The sequence below is a fragment of the Tenrec ecaudatus genome, chromosome 9 (assembly GCF_050624435.1).
Source record: "Tenrec ecaudatus isolate mTenEca1 chromosome 9, mTenEca1.hap1, whole genome shotgun sequence".
In the NCBI taxonomy this organism is placed as follows: domain Eukaryota; kingdom Metazoa; phylum Chordata; class Mammalia; order Afrosoricida; family Tenrecidae; genus Tenrec; species Tenrec ecaudatus.
The window spans coordinates 75,063,840-75,083,942 of NC_134538.1; the positions used below are offsets into that span (position 1 = coordinate 75,063,840).

The 20,103-nt window shown below is 48.3% G+C and overlaps 1 protein-coding gene and 1 pseudogene across 1 annotated transcript in view; one reads left to right on the top strand and one right to left on the bottom strand.

Moving 5' to 3' along the window:
* FKBP9 (FKBP prolyl isomerase 9) overlaps positions 1 to 14,625 on the bottom strand; it is a 58,872-nt gene extending 44,247 nt beyond the window's left edge. The window contains exon 1 of the mRNA XM_075558206.1: positions 14,264 to 14,625. Coding sequence (XP_075414321.1) covers positions 14,264 to 14,496 — 233 coding nt within the window. The 5' untranslated portion in view covers positions 14,497 to 14,625. The remainder of the gene's footprint in view (positions 1 to 14,263) is intronic.
* Positions 14,216 to 19,885, top strand: LOC142456013 (small ribosomal subunit protein uS2-like; annotated as a pseudogene).
* Positions 19,886 to 20,103: the final 218 nt, after the last annotated feature.

The following is a 20,103-nucleotide window of genomic DNA, read 5'->3' on the forward strand; positions in this document are numbered from 1 at the left end:
GATCAGCCCACAGCGGATCTCTGTGAGGCAGAGGAGAGACATACGACCACCCTCCAAACTTTTTTTTTTTTAATTTTTTTTAATTTTAACAATTTATTGGGGCTCATACAATTCTTTTCACAGTTCATATATATACATACATCAATTGTATAAAGCACATCTGTACAGTCTTTGCCCTAATCATTTTTTTCTCTTTTCTTCTTTTACATTTTATTAGGAACTCATACAACTCTTACCACAATCCATACATATACATACATCAATTGTATAAAGCACATCCATACATTCCCTGCCCCAATCATTCTCAAGGCATTTGCTCTCCACTTAAGCCCCTTGCATCCTCCAAACTTTTTACCAATTCTGACACCAGCATCCTTTCCCTAGAACTCTGTACTTCTCTGCTGGGCACAGTGCTGTGTTAACCATGGCCACACGAATGTCTAGACCACCCTTGGGGTGAAATGGCTTCTTTAGAAAGCACAGCTCAGGATCAGGAACAGCAGGCTGCAACTCAGGATCAAGACGCATGTGGGCAAAGTCTAGAAGGCTCCCTAAAGCAGAGAACACCTGTCCCCGTCTTCAGCGCAGGACAGCTCTCTCAGCTGCTCCCAGCCATGCAAGCGAGCAAGCAAACAGGCCCTTCTCTCTGCCCTGCATTCCCCTTCAGGGCGTCTACTCTGACCCCTCAGGACAGGCCTCTCCCAGGTTTCTCGGAGCAGACCTCCTCTTGGGCCCCTCGGGACAGGTTTCATCTTAGATCCCTCAGGAACAGACCTCCCAGATGGCTGAGCACAGGCTTCCTCTCAGGCCACTCCCACTAGATTTCTCCCAGGCCCCCGGAGGACAGGTCTCTCTGCCTTGGGGCTTCTTGCTTTTGCCATCAACCGGGCCTGTCACCACCCGCTCTGCTGTAGGGTCCCCCTCGAGTCTCCTGCTGCCTTCAGTGTTATAGTCCTTCACCCAAGTTACCGGTCGTCTCCGTGCCTCCCCTCCTCTCGGCTTCATCTTCTCGCCTCTTCTCCTGTTTGCTTTCCTTCTTCTCCCCTACTTTGTGTTTCTTCTTTCTGATAAACACCGTGCGCTAATCGATGTCACAGTTTCTTCTTTCTATTATCTTCTGTGTGGTTGGCTGCATATGGAAGCAGATTTCTCAGCAATATCAAGGCATGGTCCTCCCATGGGGGCCACAAAGGGGCCAGTCCCCTCTCAACGGGCCACAGGCATTTCATTTGCATAGTAGGCCATAGTCATACGTATTTTGCATAAGTGTCTCGGATAAATCCTTGCGAAGTGTGTAAGAGACAGATCACATGGGGCTGTAGCACAGGGACACACAAAGAATGTCAAACCACAAGCTGTTTATAGCTTCCGTGGAAATGTCAATCAACCTGGAGAAACGTACCAAAGTCTCTGGGGTAGAAAACTAGGCCGTTCCTTAGGGCTGGGGGGACAGTCTGCCAGGTTGATTTTGCACATGAAAGGACCTATCACCACCGTGGGTCAGTGGAAGATTTTTGCCTTCCACGTGGGAGAACAGGGTTCAAGTATAGGGCAGAGCATCTTAAGCACAGCCATCATCCGTCTGTCGGTGGAGGCTCGTGAATCTGAATGGGTTTCAGTGGCGTTTCCAGACTAACATGGACTAAAAAGAAAGGGGATGGCGACCTCCTTCAGAAACCCAGCTGACGGACACTTTATGGATCCCAATTGCAAACCACGGTGATCACTGGACGACAGCCCGCCCTGTGATTTGTCTCATTTACACCTTGCCAGGATTCATCGAGATACTTATGCAAAATTATCACTGTGGCCCACTATGCAGGGATCGGGCAGGGCATTGTTCTCTTTTGCCAGGGACTCCAGGAGCCGGGGCCGACTCAATGGTAGCTAAAGACAAGGCTATGCCCACGTTGCTCACACCAGTCAGCCTCCCAGAGCCGAAAGCAAATGAAAAAGGCCAAGGAGTGGGCTTAGAGAGGCAAAGAGAAATTACCCAGCACTTCCAACAATCTCTTTTCCACTCCACCTACTTATTTTTCTCCTCTGCTCATTCACTGCTTACAGACCCTTTAATCCCCTTCCCACCCTACCCCCTACCCCAACATGCTGCCTTCTCCTGCCCTGGAAGGGGTGAGGGAGGCAGCCACTGCCTCGTCCAATGATGCTCTTCGAAATATTGACCCAAGGGCCACTAAGACAGGAGACATCATGTTAAACCCAACAGAGTCAACTCACTAAGCTGCCTACATACATAAGCTCACTGTCTTGGGCCACGTTCCCCACGATAAATAACCCCCCTGTGGCTATAATCTCAAAGCATAAACACTACGGCAATGCGCGTTTCTAAACTTAGATTTAACTCTCCAGTGGGGTTGTAAGAGGACACGTGGTGAGTTTGAATACTTTCTCTCCCTAAATCCTCAAAGCTCATTCCTTCTTCAAACCTCCCAAAACTTCTTCTTCTTCTTTTTTATTTTTCAGTGCTCTTCTCACCCATCCTCGACAAATCCACTGCCGTTCAAATGCTGGTTCCAACTCAGAGTGACCCGAAAGAGCAGACTAGGCCTGCCCCCAGGGCTTCCAAGCCCGTGAATCTTTCTTCTTGTTGAGAATTTCTTTTTAAACTTGTGACTGTGAATTGGGTGCAGGTCGACAGAGCAGATCATCAGTCTCACATTCAGCAATTCACACACAGGTTGTTCACAGCCAGCAATTCACACACAGGTTGTCTCACAGTCAGCAATTCACACACAGGTTGTCTCACAGTCAGCAATTCACACGCAGGTTGTCTCACAGTTAGTAATTCACACACAGGTTGTTTCACAGTTAGTATTTCACACACAGGTTGTTTCACAGTCAGCAATTCACACACAGAGCAGATCATCCGTTCACATGAGGTAATTCACACCCGTGCGGGCTCACGATAGTCTACGGCCTCCCTGTGTTCCCTGCTCTTTCCTCCTTGCAACTTAGTCCTTGGGGACACGCTGCTCTTTCCATCTTGAATGGCGGACGTTTAGATCTGAAGGGTGACTGGGGGCCACTGTCTTGGAGTGCCATCAGTCTGTCTGACCAGTAAACCTGTCCCTTTGATGACTTTGCCAACTGAAACATCCATGGGTTCACATCCACGGAATGTTCCACAGTAGAGGGACGAGACAGCGGGCTTCTGTAAGCATGGACAGCGTGTGCAACCCGATGGGGCAGCTCTGCTCTGTCCCAGAGGGTCAGCAGGAGTTGGGTGAGTCTGGCTCTGGGGCTTTGTTTTTCATGAGACCTGTCAGGGGGAAGGCAGGCAATGAATGGCCTGGCAAACTGCTTGTCTGGGACCAGCTGGAAAAATGTGCAAAGTCTGCAGCGAAAGAGGAGAGGAGGCGAGGGAGATGAGGGAGAGGGAGAAGGCGGGATAGAGGAGGGGCCATGAGAGAGAATGCGTCCATTCAGATCTCCATCGAGGATCCGACAGGGAAATGTGAACCCTGGGCTGGGCTGGTCTCTGGCACCGTAAAAAATCATTATGAGGAAAATGTTGCAAAACAAAGTGAAGCCACAGTAGCATTGATGTTCTGGGTTTTTATTTGTAAGTCACTGCACAAGTTACAAGGTCAGGTCCCTACACATCATCCTCGTGTAATTCAAGGGCTCCGTCCTAATGAAATCATTGATAAGAAGTTGCAGTTACTCTCAATGACCCACAAATGAAAAATAAAAGCACTGCCAGCAGGTCGTCACAACGGGCACTGGGTGTGCCTGCCAACAGCCTCAGGAGATGGTATGAAGAATCAACCCCAGGCTGGGCCTTTGAGCCTCACCATACTACTACCCAGCCAGCAGCTTCCCTCCAACGCAGCATCGTTTTCCACAGAAGAGCTACTGTGCAGATTCATACCCTAAATGCTTCCTGCTTAGGACAGGCGTGTGCTGGCCAGTCTCTCTGTCACCACTGACCCTCTCTTGTCCATCACAGGTGCTGCCAGCCTACTGACTCTTCTTTGAAACGCAGTTCTACTGCAGGGTGAGCCTGGCCCCTGCTGTGACTTTCCTGACGAGGGTGGACCAGGTGCTCTATACCTGGCCAGTTGGATTCCCTCCCAGAGTCTTGAGTCGGGGTGGATGGCACATGGTCAGCATTGGGGGCAGGTCCCGAGAGGTCGTGTGTTGTGTGGGAAGCCTGCAGGGGCTTTCCCTTTGGAGGTGTGAGGATGCCCAAATGCATGATTCGGGACCATCTGGAGGAATCAGTCGGATCTCGCCAATAAATCCCTTCTCCTTTGGGGTTTTCTACTCCTGTAAAGAGTAACAGTCTTGGAAACCCACAGGGACAGTCACTATGAATCTAAATCAATTCGATGGCAGTGAGTTTTCTGCCTGAATCACGGATAGGTTTTTGCATTTCCCTCCACCACCACTTGAGGGCAGGGATTTGGTCTGTTGTACTCTGCAATCGCCACAGCAGCTGGAACGCGAGAGGAGAGACAGCATGAATGCACTGCGGAGACAAACGAGGCCCCCAAGAAGCTGATCCCTAAGACTCCTGCTCACATTGGCCGCTCTCTGATGAATCCACTCACTCTTCTGCACAGAATCTTCTCAAACGTACCAGATGATGTCTACATCGTCCAACCCGCTGTCTAGACCTTCCACGGGCCCTTTCTCACACCTCTTTCCAACCCTGGGTCTTTCGCCTCCAGACCCAAATTCGAGAGCTTCCTGCTGTTGTCTGAGCACACTGTCCCTGCCTAGGTCTCCTGAGACCTCCACCTGCTCTCTCTGGAACACCTTTCCTGCTTCAAGGAATGAAATCTCAGCCACACTCAAAGTATCAGTTCCTGCCCAAAGCCTTCCTGAAGGCTTCCACTGGAAACTCCCTCTCCAGAAGGGGGGGAGGCATCCACGTCTACTGCTCCTGTGGGAGACATGAGAAAGCTCTAGTCCTGCGTTCAGACGCCACGTATTAGCTGGGTGGCCAAAGGCATCCCACCTTTCCGGACCCTTGGCTTCACTCACACTCACTGCTTGTGTTTCACTACAGCCCTCGCTGCTGGCTTCTAATGTGCCAAATTCCTGACAGTGTGTCTCTCCCTCTTCACTGCTGGGAAGCGAGCTCCCTGAGGGCAAGGCTGTCTGCTTCACTCATTGCTGCATTCCTAGCACGGGGTGCTGCAGGGACAACCGCGTCCTCGGGTGTTAACCAAAAGGCTGGCTGTTTGAAGCCACCCCGAGACTCCAACTGAGAGAGACCTGGCAGTCTGGCCCCTGAGGATGACAGGCTAGAAAACCCCCTGAAGCGGTCCTTCTGTTACGTGGAGTTGCCACGAACGGGAATCGAATGGACTCAGCAACAATAACATCCCCAGCACCCAGAGCAATAGGTGGGCAGTAAGTAGTTGTTGATTGATTGAGTCAATGAATGAATGCATTGTAAAAAGGAGTTAATCTCTGTGAGTGAGCCTGATTCTTTTTTGTTGTTTAATCATTTTATTGGGGGTTCATACAACTCTTATCACAATCCATCCATCCATTATGTCACGCACCTTTGTACATTTGTTGCCCTCATCATTCTCAAAATATTTGCTTTCTACTTGAGCCCTTGGTATCAGCTCATTTTTCCCCTCCCTCCCCGCCCTCCTCCCTCATGAACCCTTGATAATTTATAGATTATTATTACTTTGTCATGTCTTACACTGTCCGACGTCTCCCTTCACCCACTTTTCTATTGTCCAACCACCAGGAAAGGGGTTCTATGTAGGTCCTGTAATCGACTCCCTGAGCCTGAGTCTTTTAGAGCAAACCCAAGCCCCCTGGGTGGAGGTGATGCTGGCTCATGGCGACCCAGTGTACTACCGAGCAGATCTGCTCCTCGTGGCGTTGCACCTGCCTTTCCTCTCTCGTGCCAATGGATGGGATCAGAGCAACAATCCTTGAGGCTAGTAAAATCCTGTTGCATCAAATTGATTCCAATTCATTGTGACCCAAAAGAAAGAAGTTCCCTCTAGGATTTCCAAAACCATATTCTTTACAGAAAGAAGCCACGGTGCCGTAGTGGGTACGTTAGACTGCTAAACTCAAGGTTAGCAGTTCTTCGAAACCAGCGGGCACTCCGTGGGAGAAAGAGGAGGCTCTCTGTTCCTATAGTGTTCTCATCTCAGAAACCTACTCGGGCAGGCAGTTCCGCCCTGTCCCACAGAGTCACTATGTGTTGGGATCTACTGCCTGGCAGTGAGTTGTGGTTGTTAAAGAGATCACTAAGAAAACCACTCAGTCACTTAGGTCAGCAGCATCAATACACATCATTGCAGTTTTGCAAAAAGTTTACAGCTTTTATGTGGGTGAAGGAAGACAACGGATGATGTATGATATGAAAATAATAATAATCATTTATAATTTATCGAGGGGTCATGAGGGTGGGAGGGTGCGCGAGGGAGGGAAGAAAGAGGAGCTGATACCAAGGGCTCAAGTACAGTGAAAATGTTTTGAAAATGATGATGGCAACTTATGTACTAATATGCGTGACACGAAGGACGTATGGATTGTTATAAGAGCTGTCAGAACCCCAATAAAATGATTTATAAAAAAAATTTTGAGGGTTGGGTGGAAAGGGGGAACCAATTACAGGGATCTGCATATAACCTCCTCCCTGGGGGACAGACAACAGAAAAGTGGGTGAAGGGAAGCGTCAGACAATGTAAGACATTACAAAACAATAATCTATAAATTATCAAGGGTTCATGAGGGAGGGGGGACGGGGAGGGAGGGGAAAACCGAGGAGCTGATACCAAGGGCTCACGTAGAAAGCAAATATTTTGAGAATGATGAGGGCAACAAATGTACAAAGGTGCTTGACACAATGTATGGATATACGGATTGTGATAAGAGTTGTATGAGCCCCCAATAAAAAGATTTTTAAAAGAGAGGTCTTAAAATCCGAAATCTGGTATCGCCTCTACCAATAAATAGCCCTGTTACTTTAAAGAAACCACTTAAAGTCTCTGAGCATCAAAATATGCACACACAATTTTTTTTTTAAGTTTACCGCTTCTAGATGGATCAAGTGTTTTGAGGAAGGTTGAGAAACCGCAAAGATGAGTCTAGAGAAGAGCTTCCTCGACTGGAGGAATCTCACAACTGCGGCTGAAGTCCGGAAACGGAAGAAGACGATTGTAGAATTACTATTGATGTGACGGCTACTGGCGACGGGGCCTCACGTGGCTCACAGCATTTCCAATTTCTGGTGAACATCCAGCCTCAGCGAGTGGTCATCTCCGTGGGGCCTAAAGCGCAGTGCTGGCTTGAACTCCTGCTCTAGCATTAACAGACTGCAATCCTGGGGGCATTAAATTCTGTGCCTCTTTCCTCACTTGCTAACGGGGATAATGGCCCGGTGGCTCACAGAAGGTGGTAACCAAAGGGTGGTTAGATAAATACGACATTCTCCAGGGCCCTGCCTCTGGGCAGGTGCCAAAGATAAATTTTGCCCAAGCTCTATGATCCTGGAAAGGAGTCCTGATGGCACAACAATTAAATGTTCAGCTACTAACCAAGAGGTTGCTGGTTCAAATCCACCTAGCAGCTCCATAGGGGAAAGAGCCGGCAATCTGCTGCTCCTATAAATACTGCCTCCAAGAAAGCTCTGACACACAGGGTCACTGTCAGTCAGGAGCGGCTTGACCACACCAAACCCCCAAGTTGGTTCCAACTGCTCATACTCCTGCATTCCATGGGGTTTCCAGGATTCGGAATCTTTACAGGCGCAGGTAGCCTCCCTCGGCTTTCTCCTGCAGAGCCGCTACTAGGTTTGAACCACCAACCTCGATGTTAGCAGCCTTAAAAAGGTGATATGAGGACCATCTCTGACCTGCTCTGGCTTCAGTAGGGAGGAGAAACCATTCCCACACCAGTCCAAGGGCCATTGTCACAGGAGAAGGTCAGGCATGGCTCTTTTACCTTATTCTGATGACGACCATCTTCCCAGGGCACTCTGCCACCTCGTTGCCTTTGGTATTCCATTGCAATAGCCACCCAGAACTCACAGGCCACACTCAGGATTGTGGTGTCTTATTAGGGAATCTAACTGGTTATCACAGGGTTGGATCAGAAAAATATTAAGGATACAGTCTCTGGTCCACAGCAGTGCCTCTTGTCAGCCAACAACTACACCTCTTTCTAGTCCTCAGCATCTTTGTCATGCGGTCTCTTGCCTCTGCCTCCGTGGGTCAGGAAGCCCACCTGTCACTCGGCCTCACTGTTTCACGGTCTCAGTGGGGCAGCTCCTCTGCTCGGTCTCATGGTCTCTGGGCCACGGCCTTTACTGCCTCCATCACAGAGGACAGGAATCTAGCTCTCCCTCTGCTGGTGGCTGTTCTTGATGGTACCCAGATCTTGTCTCTTCCTGCTTCTGAGATACCTCTTCCTTTTTTTTTTCTTTCCCCAATCCATTTTATTGGAACTTAATACAGATATCGTATCATTCCATAGTTAGTTCAATCACATCAAGCAGTAGTGTACAATCGCTGCCAAAATCCGTTTCAAAACATTATTTTCCTTCTTGACATCTGCTCGCATTTACCCTCCCCCCCACACCACCACTGTAGACCCCCGGCCTCGAAACCCTGATTCTACTTGCTGTCCCTAAAGGTTCATCAATCCTGTGTTTCATGTACTGTGGACCTCTGGGCCATGCAAGGGGAGTTCTAGGCAGGGGGATCTATCTCAGCGCCATCTTCCCAGGTCCCCGATGCCTCCTTATTACCAATATTGTCCTCTGCTAGTGTTTCTCACGCCTTATTTGCATGATGCGACTCAGTCCTTGGGTGGGAGGCACTGAGCAGTGGAGAGCAGAGGCATAAGTCATTCCACGCCACCACACAGTCCACCACTTATCCCAGAGCTCACTGAGGGCTCCTGGAGAACTGTCAGGATGGAGGAAATGCACCCACCCATTGGCTCCACAGAATGCTGCAAGCAACTGAGCAAGGCACACTTACTGATCACTTTTGCTGTAATAAACTTTGAACCCACTGCCGTGCAGTCAATTCTGACTCAGAGCAACTGTGGCAGTTACATAATCTCCTGTCAACTTGAGCAAAGGGGTGGAGTCTAGGTCAGAGCCAATGATGCCTCTTTGTGGGCATGGGCTTCTCAGGATTCTGGGAAGTCCTGTCTTCCTCCCTGAAGGCAAGGCGGGGACACACTCCCTCTGTTTCAATTTCCTGTTGACAAGCCACATGCAGCACGCTGACGACAGCCAGAGCCCTGGCAGGAGACATGTCCACTGCCATTGGATCCACAAGACTTTCCACCCACAGGCCTGTGATCTTCCTACAGTTAGCATCATTACATGTGTTGCATGAGTTTGAAGAAGAATTTATGGGCTAATATTGGACTTATAGGCTAATCTAGAACTTATAGACTTGATCTGGACTGGGCTGGGCTGTTTTATTGATGCATAATTGCTTCTTGATATCAAGTTCTCTCTTACTCATGTTTCTCTCTTTGTCTCTCCAGTCAACCAGACTAGCACAGCAACCCTGTAGGACAGGGTCGAATTGCCCCAGAGGGTTTCCAGGGCTGTAAACCTTATGGGAGTAGGTCACCAGGGCTTTACTCCTGAGGACCAGCAACCCACCTTTCAGTTAGCAGCTGGGTGTTTTAGCCATTATGCTACCAGGGCGCTTTCAAATGAACTTTAGGCAGCGTGTTTCCAGTTGATAACTGGGCTGATAACTGCAAGTCAGCAGTTCAAAACCACCAGCAGCTCTTTGTGGGAAAGACAGGGCTTTCTGCTCCCGTAAAGAGTTACAGTCTCCGAAACCAACAGGAGCAGTTCTCCCATGTCCTATAGGGTCGCTCTGAGCTGACATAGGCTTGATAGCAGTGAGGTTTTTGAGTTTCCTGTTTTATCTTCCTGCCCATCCTCTCTCCCTCAACCTACCATCATCTCCAGGTACATACACCTACTTACTTTTGACTCTCTCGTTTCACATTTAGGACAATAGTAAAACAGCTACTCTATTAACCTGGGCTTCCAACCAGCTCCGAGGCAGCAGAGCTGTCCATGACTGTTGAGCTGCAGAAAGTCTCTAGCTGGTCCTGTGTTTACCGCTGGGGCCTCGGCTCTTTGCGAGAAAGAAGTGACAGAGGTGGATTTTTAAGGGCGGTCCTTCCTGAAAGAGGAGCCTAGGCAGTAGTGGGAGTGGGGGAAGCTTGGTCACGCCTTGCCTTACTCAAGCACCCTAGAAGGACCAAGTCATGCAATTTGCAGGAAAGGCAAATTTAAGAACTTAAACTCACTGCCATCAGTCATTTCTGACCCACAGAGTAAAGCTCAAAAACGCACTGCCATCCAGTCCATGCTGACTCATAGCGACCCTATCGGCAGGGTAGAACTAACTGCCCCTGTGAGTTTCCAACAAGGTAACTTTATGGGAGTAGAAGGCTCTGTCTTGCTCCCACAGAGCTGCTGGTGGTTTGGGCCCAACACGTAACCAATAACCACCACGGCTCCTTTGATGACAAAGTAGAACTGCCCATGCGGGTTTCCACCTCTCTGTTTACAGAAGCAGACAGCCTCAGCCTTATACTCTGAGGATCGGCTGGTGGCTTCAAACTGCTGTCCTTGCGGTTAGGGGCCCAACTGGTAACCACCAGACTGCCAGGAGTCGGGTGTCACTCAGGGTCTAGCTGTCCCCTCTTCCTCCATGGGCTGGGTTGCTGAGCATCTCTGTCAAGCAGCTGTTAGTCTCCATACTACCCCAGAGTCACGCACCACCTTCCCAAATACCCACCACCAGTCAAATCTCATTCCACCTCCGACGCCCTGTCTGAGACCCCTATCATGATACTCCCAGAGCTGAACACCTTTCACACCACCTCCCTGCCCCCAACTTCTTTAACAGCATCCAAGAGCTATTCTGTGACCCAAACAGCCGGATCCAGCTTGGTGAGGCCCTTGACTTCACCATCCTTGCCTCCCAGACAGCTGATAACCAGACTCGCCTCCTAAATAAATGACTTTCCATGGCCATTGACACAAAGCAAGGCAGGCCACCACCATTTCTCAGAAGACCCCTTCCCGGCCCTCCACTCTATTCTTCTCAGGCAGGCCTCAGGGTCCTTTGTAAAATGCAAACCTGATCACTCCCTCCCTCCCCAGATGATAACTCTTCAGTGGTTTTCCATTGTCCTTAGACAAAGTCCAAATTCCAAAGATGTCTTAAAGACTGGCCTCAGCCTTCCTCTCCGACCTAATCGAATCCCTCTGTTTTTTCCCCTCTGCCTCCCCTCCTAGGGATTCTAATGAATAGTGACCCTATAGGACAGGGAAGAATTGCCCCTGTGGGTTTCTGAGACTGTAACTTCATTGGAGTAGAAAACCTCATCTTTCTCCCACAGAGCCGCTGGTGGTTTAGAACTGCTAATCTCATGGTTAGCAGTCCAATGCATAAGCCACTACGCCACCAGGGCTCATCCCACTAGAATGGCTGAAAGAAAAAAGACAGTAAGTAGAACCCTCATGCATTGCTGGTGAAAATGTACAGTGGTACAGCCACTTTGGAAGGCAGTGTGACAATTCCTTCAAGGGTTAAGCCATGTGACCTCAAAGACTCCCCATGCGACCCAGCAGTCCCACTCTTCATACATATACAAAAGAAGTGAAAACATACACTAGTCACACAAACACTTGTTCTAGCATCCCGTGATAATATAATAGCCCCAGACAGAAAACTCAAATGCTCCCCGCCCGATCAATCAATCAATAAAAGATCATATTGCCACACAATGGCATGCTGTGACATACTAGAATGTGGATGAGCCTTGACAACATTATGCTAAGTGAAAGAAGCCAGTGACAAGAGCACATACTGCTTCTCTTGGTGTGAAATATCCCAAAGAGACAAATCCTAGAGCGAGAAAGTGAGTGAGTGGTTGTCTGGGCTGGGGAAGGGGTCTGGTGGTGGAATGGGATAGCTATTGGGCTACTAAAGGCAAGCTCAGCAGTTTGAACTCGCTCTCCAGTCCAAACGGGTAAGATGAGCTTGCTCCCATAAAGATTTACAATCTCTGAAACTCGATGAAGCTGTTCTACACTGCTCTCTGAGGTTGCTACCACTCGGCGCGTATTTAACCAGTGCAGTGGGCAAGGCTGGGGAGAAAGTGGGGCGTGATAGCTAATGAGTTTGGGGTTTCTTTGTAGGGATAGTAAAATTGTCCTAGAATTAGATTGGGGTGAAGGCTGCATTGCTCTGTAAAAAATGCTAAAAATCATTGAACAGGTCAATTGTATGGTATGTGAGTTACATCACAGTAAAACTGTTTAAAACAAAAGAAACAACTGAAACAATAAGTAGAACAATGAAGAAAATTTTTTTTTTCCATTTCATTGAGCTTTTGATGTTTGTCAGGCAGCAGACTCAGCAGCTTATGTAGATTCATTCATTGTCTAAAATTCCAAAAAGGGTGGGGGGGGGGGCGAGCAGGGAAGGCTAAAAGGATTAAAGAAAAGACAGCTCTGTGAATGAAGGTAACAAAGTCTTGGGCACACAGCAGAAGCTCAACAAGTAGTTCTCTTTCCCAACCAGGTGATTCACCAAGAGATCTGGTGGCACAAACCAGGGCCTGGAACAGAAATCTCAGAGAGGGGAGAGGCCCACTGCTGGAGGAACAGCAAAACCAAACCGACTGCCATGGAGTTGATTTCAGACTTGACCGGAGCTGGCAGCCTCCTCTTGGTAGATTTGAACAAACAGCGTTGTGATTGACCCTCAAGCTATTCTGGAGGGAAGATGGAGAGAAGCGCTGAGATCTTGGGGGGAAAGTAAAGGATGAGCTGGCCAGGGGCGGGGCCTTCCGACAGAACTGGGGGATGGCTCCGGGCCCCCCTCACACCCTAGGATCTTTTCTGCTCTGGCAGGCCTCTGGACGGTCTAAGTGGGAGGGCGGTAAAACGTGGCAGTTACACTCAGGTTCAGGACTGGAATTGTCTGGATCAGAATCTGACTCCACCCCTAGAATATGCTTTTTGTTTTGCTTTGTTGTTTTGTTTTTCAGCCTTCATGGTCTGTTACCTCACTGGTAAAACTGGAGTCATAGGATTGTTGTAATTAACGCTGTGTAACGCACAGAGGGTCCCTGAGTAGGGCAAAGGGCTGGTGCTGAACGACTGGGGTAGTGATTACACATTTGGCTGCTAGCCACAAGGGCAGTCGTTCAAAACCACCAGCCGCTGGGTGGGGAGAAAGATGGAGCTTTCTACCCATGTAAAGAGTTAGTCTCAGAATCCACAGGGCCAGTTAATCTCTGTCCTATAGCGTCGCTGTGAGTCGAAATTGATCCGGTGACAGCAGAGTTTGGCTTTTGGTTTACTAACTTAAAAGGGAGTCCTGGTGGCGTAGTGGTCACAAGTTGGGCTGCTATTCTCAAAGGCCGCAGTTCGAAACCACCAGGCACTCCAGGAAGAAAAAACGGGTTTTTTTTAACTCTCCTATAAATCTTGAAAACCCACAGAGGCAATTCTACCCTGTCCTAGGGAGCCGCTATTGACTCGGTGACAGCGAGTTAACTGAAAAGGAGCCGTTTCAGGGGGCGGTGGCAAAGTGGTTGTATACATTGGCCTGAGAGAGAGAGAGAGAGAGAGAGAGAGAGAGAGAGAGAGAGAGAGAGAGAGAGAGAGAGAGAGAGAGAGAGAGAGAGAGAGAGAGAGAGAGAGAGAGAGAGAGAGAGAGAGAGAGAGAGAGAGAGAGAGAGAGAGAGAGAGAGAGAGAGAGAGAGAGAGAGAGAAACACACACATCTGGCAGTCTGTGTGAAGATTAGAGCCACGCAAACCCCACGGGGCAGTTCTACTGAGTCAGAACCGCATGGAGTAGAGCACGGAGTACTGAGCCCGGCACGCTGCAGTCGCTCTGTCACCGTACGCTGCAGCAGCTATCTTATCTTCTTCCCCATCAGTGACTTCAGTAACAGGGGGGTGGAAGCGGACCTCCTGGGAGTTTCATCCCGTGGCCATTTTATCTCTATTTACTGCGCTGGAGGAGAGGAAGGGCGTGATTTGTCTAAGCCCGAAACACAAGATTCAAATACTAGCGGGCGGGCGTCCCGGAGAAGGGGACCGCTGGGACGCGCATCCGCAGGAGACTGGGGTTTGGGGTCGCGGGCGCCTTCGGGAGGGAGGGGGAGGGGAAGGGGCGGGGCGGAGGGAGGTCCCTCGGGAGGGAAAGGCCTGCCCGGAGCCTGGGAAGCCGAGCGCGGGCGCCAAGGGCGCGGTACCTGGAGTCAAACTTCTGGCCGTCGGGGAAGGTGCCCACGTAGTGGTAGCGCACGAAGTCGCCGCCGTGCACGGTTCGCGGGCACTCGTCGGGCACGAAGCGCCGCTCGATCTGCAGCTCCGCGTCTGGGCCCAGGCCCAGGCCGGCCACGGGCGCCGCCTGCCCCGTCACCCAGAGCAGGAGCAGGAGCAGCGGCGACGGCGGAGGCCGGCAGCCTCGAGCCCTGGGCGCCATTGGGAGCGCAGAAGTGAGCAACGGGGGGCCGTCGGGGGATGGGGCGGCACGGAGCTGCGGGGCGCGCGGGGCCCGGCCTGGACGTGCGGCACCGTTTGCAAACGTGGAAAGACTCCGGGCCGGGCGCGAGCGGCACCCCCCACGGTCGCCCCCGCCCCGCCCCCCAGCCACATCCAAGCGCGGGGCGGGGCCGGGCTGCGCTCCGGGGCGGGTCCGCCGCGCCCGCGCTTCCCGGGCCGGGCCGGGCCGGCTCGGGTTTCTCGCCCCGGAGCGGTCTGGGAACTTCCGAGCGGACCCGAATCTGGGCCCCGCGAGCACTGCCTGGTGCCCAGCCCGAAATCGGGGACTCCTCCGGACTGGATGCCCGTGCCCAGCTTTTGTCCGCCGGGGCCGCGAGGAGCCTACGTGGCCACGGATCCAGTTACCCCTTACTGCCGGGAAAGGGACGGAATTTAAGATTTAAGAGAAAAAAAAAAACAACGAGAATGGAATCTGTATTAAAAGAACGTGCAACCATCCAAGAATGTTTTTCAAAAATAGAGAAAGGAGGAGGCATGCCCACATTTTTAGATGGTTGACTTGCGCTTCCCCAAGCCCTCACTGGATGCAGCGTGAGCTGCCCCTTCTAGCAAACGAGCAACCATTACACGGGGCCAGGGTTTAACAGAGACACGGTGCTGCAAGAAAAATGATCATGGTGCATAGGAATCATGGACGCCAATCTAATTTATAAATATTAATGCAAAAATAACAAAACGCGAACCAGGCGAATTCCACATTAAAGTGATACTACATACATCCTTCTGTGGATGAATGAACGAAGTCTCAGTAAACTCTGTAAGATGAAGATAATCAATAATCATCTAATTTTTAGATCCCAGGGGTTTAATGAAAAGCTACAAGTAATCCACATTAAATGTTAATTTTTCTAGAAATCAAAACTCAATATTATTCATCCTAATAATAAGACAGAGAAGAGGACCCCTTTAACAATCAAACGTGTGCCATACGTTTCAAAGACATTGGATAAAATTCAATATCTATTCAGATAGTGGATAAAATTCAGACTCTAAAAATAAACAGTAAACCTAGAAATCATGTTACTTGTCATGAAAGGTTAGCTATGTGTTACAGATTGGTCTTCGGTCTCTCCACTTTCCCAATTGCTCAAGCCTTTATCGTAAGTCACCTGGAAACGTCCTCCTTTGCTCTTCATATCTTCATATCAAACTTACCATCAGCTCTTCCCTTTATTATAGCACAAGTTGCTGTCTGTTCTATACATTCTGTCTTTAACTGTTCTCACTCTGCTATCTCGCTGATCTCTTCCCTGGACTTCAGGCCAAACCCAAATGCAGAATGCAGGCTACAAAGGAATAAAAAAGCAAAAAAGTTTTCTCCCTTTTAGGCAGAACTAGAAAAGGTTAAATTTCATGGTGGGAGGTCAGTAGTTCAAAAGTGTCAGCTGTTCTGGGGAGAAAGAGGACACTTTCTCCTCCTGTAAAGAGTTACAGTCTCAGAACCCCCCTGGGGGCAGATCTACCCTGTGCAATAGGGTAGCTGTGAGAAAATAATCAACTCAGTGGCAGTGAATTTGTTGTTTGGGTGTGTTGTGTTTTCTTTTTGAAAGGGAAAAGGCCTGGAGTGGATCTTGAACGGATGTTGATCAGCAGCTCAATCCCACTGGCTGCTAGGGGAAGAAATAAGGCTTTCTGTTCCGATAAGGACTAACAGCCTTCAAAACTCACAGGAGCAGCTCCACTCTGTCCTGTAGGGTCACTATGAGTCAGTGAGTTTTTGTTGTTGGCTGTTGTGGTTTGGATATTGAGTGAGCCGATCTTCAGACATTTAAAAAAAAGAAAGAAAATTAACATCCACCTCTACTGTTGCATTTTTAACATTTTATATATTTTTAATATTTTAATAGCATGTTGTCTGTCTCATCCTTTGGAAAAAGAGGGTTGTTATGAGTTGGAATTGACTGGAAGGCAGTATGTTTTTTTGTTTGCTTGCTTGTTATTTTGGTTGTCTATATTATTACTTTTATTACCAAAATACAATGTATTCATTTTTGTTCTTTACAGTATTTTTGGTGTAAACACACTACTTATTTTTAAATTAATGTGCAAGATAAATACCCCTAAGCCTATCACCCTAAGCTGATAGCTTTATTTTCTGCTCAGTCTTCCGGTCTGTCTACATAATCGAGATTTTTAGATATATCTTAGTATGGCTGTACTTTGGCATTCTATCTTCTTTAACTTGTGAAATATGAGTAAGAGGAGTAGCATCACAACCTGGCTTCAGAATCTGTTTCACTTCAGGTTCAACCCGAAGTTGATCAGAGACGCTTCCACTCTCCAAACTTTTTAATAATTCTGACACCAGCCGTATGCCCTATAGCACTCACTACTTCTCTGCTGGGATCAATAATTCATTGCAACGGCCACAGCAAACACACAGACCATACGTAGAGTTAAGTGGTTTATTAAGGAAGGAGCAGGGGGCAACTCAAAATCAGAATCAAAAGGCTGCAACTGCTGATCATGATCAGGAAGCATGTGTACAACCTGGGAGACTCCCCCAGAGTAGAAAGAGAAAACTCGTTTCTTAGTTGCAAGCCAGCTTTCTCAGTTCCTCTCGACTATGCGAGTAAGCAGACCCTTCAAGTATATTCATCCCCTCCCAGTCCTCCAAGGCCTCCCTCTGCCCCATCTCCCACAACTTCAGTCTTTTCTCCATTTATCATGATATTGTCTGTTCTTTTTGTCGCGAGGATTTTTGTTTCCTTACATTGAGGTAGTCTTTAATCTTCATCGCAGACTGAAGGCTGTAGTCTTTGATCTTCATCAGTAATCACAGGTTGTTTATTATCCTTCCTCCAATCCTGATGCTTCATTCATCTTCCTCTAGTCCAGCTTCTCGGATTATCTGCTCAGCTTGCCGATTGAGTAGGCGTGGTGAAAGGACACAACCCTAATACACACCTTTCCTGATTTTTCAACCACATAGTACCCTTGGTTTTATTCAAATGACTGTGTAAAGACTGATCTATGTACAGCTTCTGAAACTCTTAGGCCAATATTCTCTATTTTTATGATTCCTTGCTTCATATGGTACTTTAAAATTTTTTTCAAAACCATTTTATTGGGAGGCTAATTCAGATATCATCATTCCATAGTTCAATCACATCAAGCAGTATTGCACAATTGCTACCACAGTCAGTTTCCAAACATTCTCTTCCTTCTTGAACTCCTTAATATCAGCTCCCTTGAATCCCCCTCTTCCATTATACCCCCCAAGGACTCTTTTTTGTTTCATTTTTGTTTTAGTTAATATTTACTTAGTTAACATACTTATATTCTCTATAACATTATTTTATTTTTAAAATTAATTTAAATTTTTAATCATTTTATTGGGGGCTCTCCAGGAATTCTTATTCTACTTGATACCTCTATAGATTTCATATACTGAAAAATAAATAAATAAAAATTCAGGAGGATTACCCCCAAATACATCAGAAATAAACCCCAATATGAGAAAGAAACACACACGCATACATACACAGAAAATGTTGAAAACCAGGTCAGGCCCAACATGTATCAGAGAGGGGACTGAACTAAAAAGTTTTAATCGTTCAAGTCAGGTTTATCATCTTTCGGATGCACTCTGCCTGGTAACCAGCTCATTCCCATCCCTCCATTATGGAGAGAGGGAAATCACCACAGGCTTATTTCCTATTTAGATCTCACAATGTATCCTATGATTCTTATGTGGGTCAGGGTTGACTAGAGAAACAAATCCAGAGACATTTATATTTGTGTAAGAGAGAACTTTATATCAAAGAGTAGTTTTATAGGAAGAAAACATCCCAGCCCAGACCAGATTAAGTCCATACGTCCAGTATTAGCCCAGTGTCTGATACTAGTCTATAAATTCCCCTTCAGATTCACAAAACACATACAATCATGTCGAATGCAAGCCTGTGGGTGGAAAATCTTGTGGATCCAATGGCAGTGGAAGCATCTCCAGGGCTCTTACTGCATGGCTCCATGTGGCTTGTCAACAGGAAGGTGAAGCAGAGCAAGTGTCTCTCTCCTCCAGGGAGGAAGACAAGAAGTTCCCAGAATCCTCATAAGAAGGCCATGCCAAAAGGAGGCATCATCAGACTGTGACCTGATTGACTGGCTAGACTCCACCCCTTCATTCTTTTATCAAGTTGACATGAAATTGTGTAACTACCAAGGAACTTTCTTATTCATCTTTCTATTATCTAAATCTTCCATCTTGCACATCCTGGTCATCAGCATCCCATCTCTAGAGCCTTACGCAAAAATAAAACACCCTTCCTGCTGGATCCACATGTAAAGTCCTTACATCAGTGTCCTCCAACTAACCTCCAACCCAAGAATCGCCAGAAAGGAACACATTATCTGACACTTTGCCCTCCTCGAGTCAATTGCATTTTAAGTGGGAGGTGCATCTAGAGAACATCCGGGAGAACATGACTCAATAGCCAGACCACGGGCAGGGAGGAATGGGGAGAAGTCAGAATGCTGGAAGTATAATGGGTCAATAAAGTCAGGTGTCCCCAATTCAGGGAGTCTGGTATTTTGTCATGAGAACCCAAGCTGCTCCTTGTCTGTACAGACAATAAAATCCCTTTTTTCCTCTGGCACACAGTAGTCTCTTTATTTCCATCGGCTAATAAAGGAGGACTCAAATCCATAGGTTAGGCAACAATAGTTCTACATGAGCCCAATGAAGTGTTCTGGATTTCCTATTCTTAAAAATGTTATCCGCTTTTCCGCGCTACCCGGAGCAGGGTCCATACGGCGTTGTCCTGGTTCCCATCGTACTTAAAGGGAAACGTTAACAATGTCCGGAACCCGTGACGTCCTGCAGATGAAGGAGGAGGATGTCCTCAAGTTCCTGGCTGCAGGAACTCATTTAGGTGGCACCAACCTTGACTTCCAGATGGAACAGTCCATCTACAAAAGGAAAAGTGACGGCATCTACATCATAAACCTGAAGAGGACCTGGGAGAAGCCTCTGCTGGCTGCTCGCGCCTTCGTTGCCATTGAAAACCCTGCCGACGTCAGCGTCCTATCTTCCAGGAATACCGGCCAGCACGCCGTGCTGAAGTTTGCTGCCGCCACTGGAGCTCCTCCAATCGCCGGGCGCTTCACTCCAGGAACCTTCACTAACCAGATCCAGGCAACCTTCCGGGAGCCACGGCTCCTGTGGTGACTGACCCCAGGGCTGACCACCAGCCCCTCTTGCGCTAACTTGCCCGCCATTGCTCTGTGTCACACAGATTCTCCTCTGCGCTATGTGGCCATTGGCCATCCCGTGTAACAAGGGAGCTCACCCAGCAGTTCCCCACTGAAGACTGGAGCGCTCAGCCCGCAACTGAAGACTGGTCCGCAGCTCCCACCGCTCAGGCCACCGAGTGGGTAGGAACAGCCACTGAGTGATCCTAAACTGTTCTTCCATGGAGATTAGGTTGATGGGAAATAAAGACAATTTTCTAAAAAAAAAAAAAAATGTTATCCATAGTTTTCAATGATCCATACAACCCAGAGTCTTTGCATAATTAATAAAACT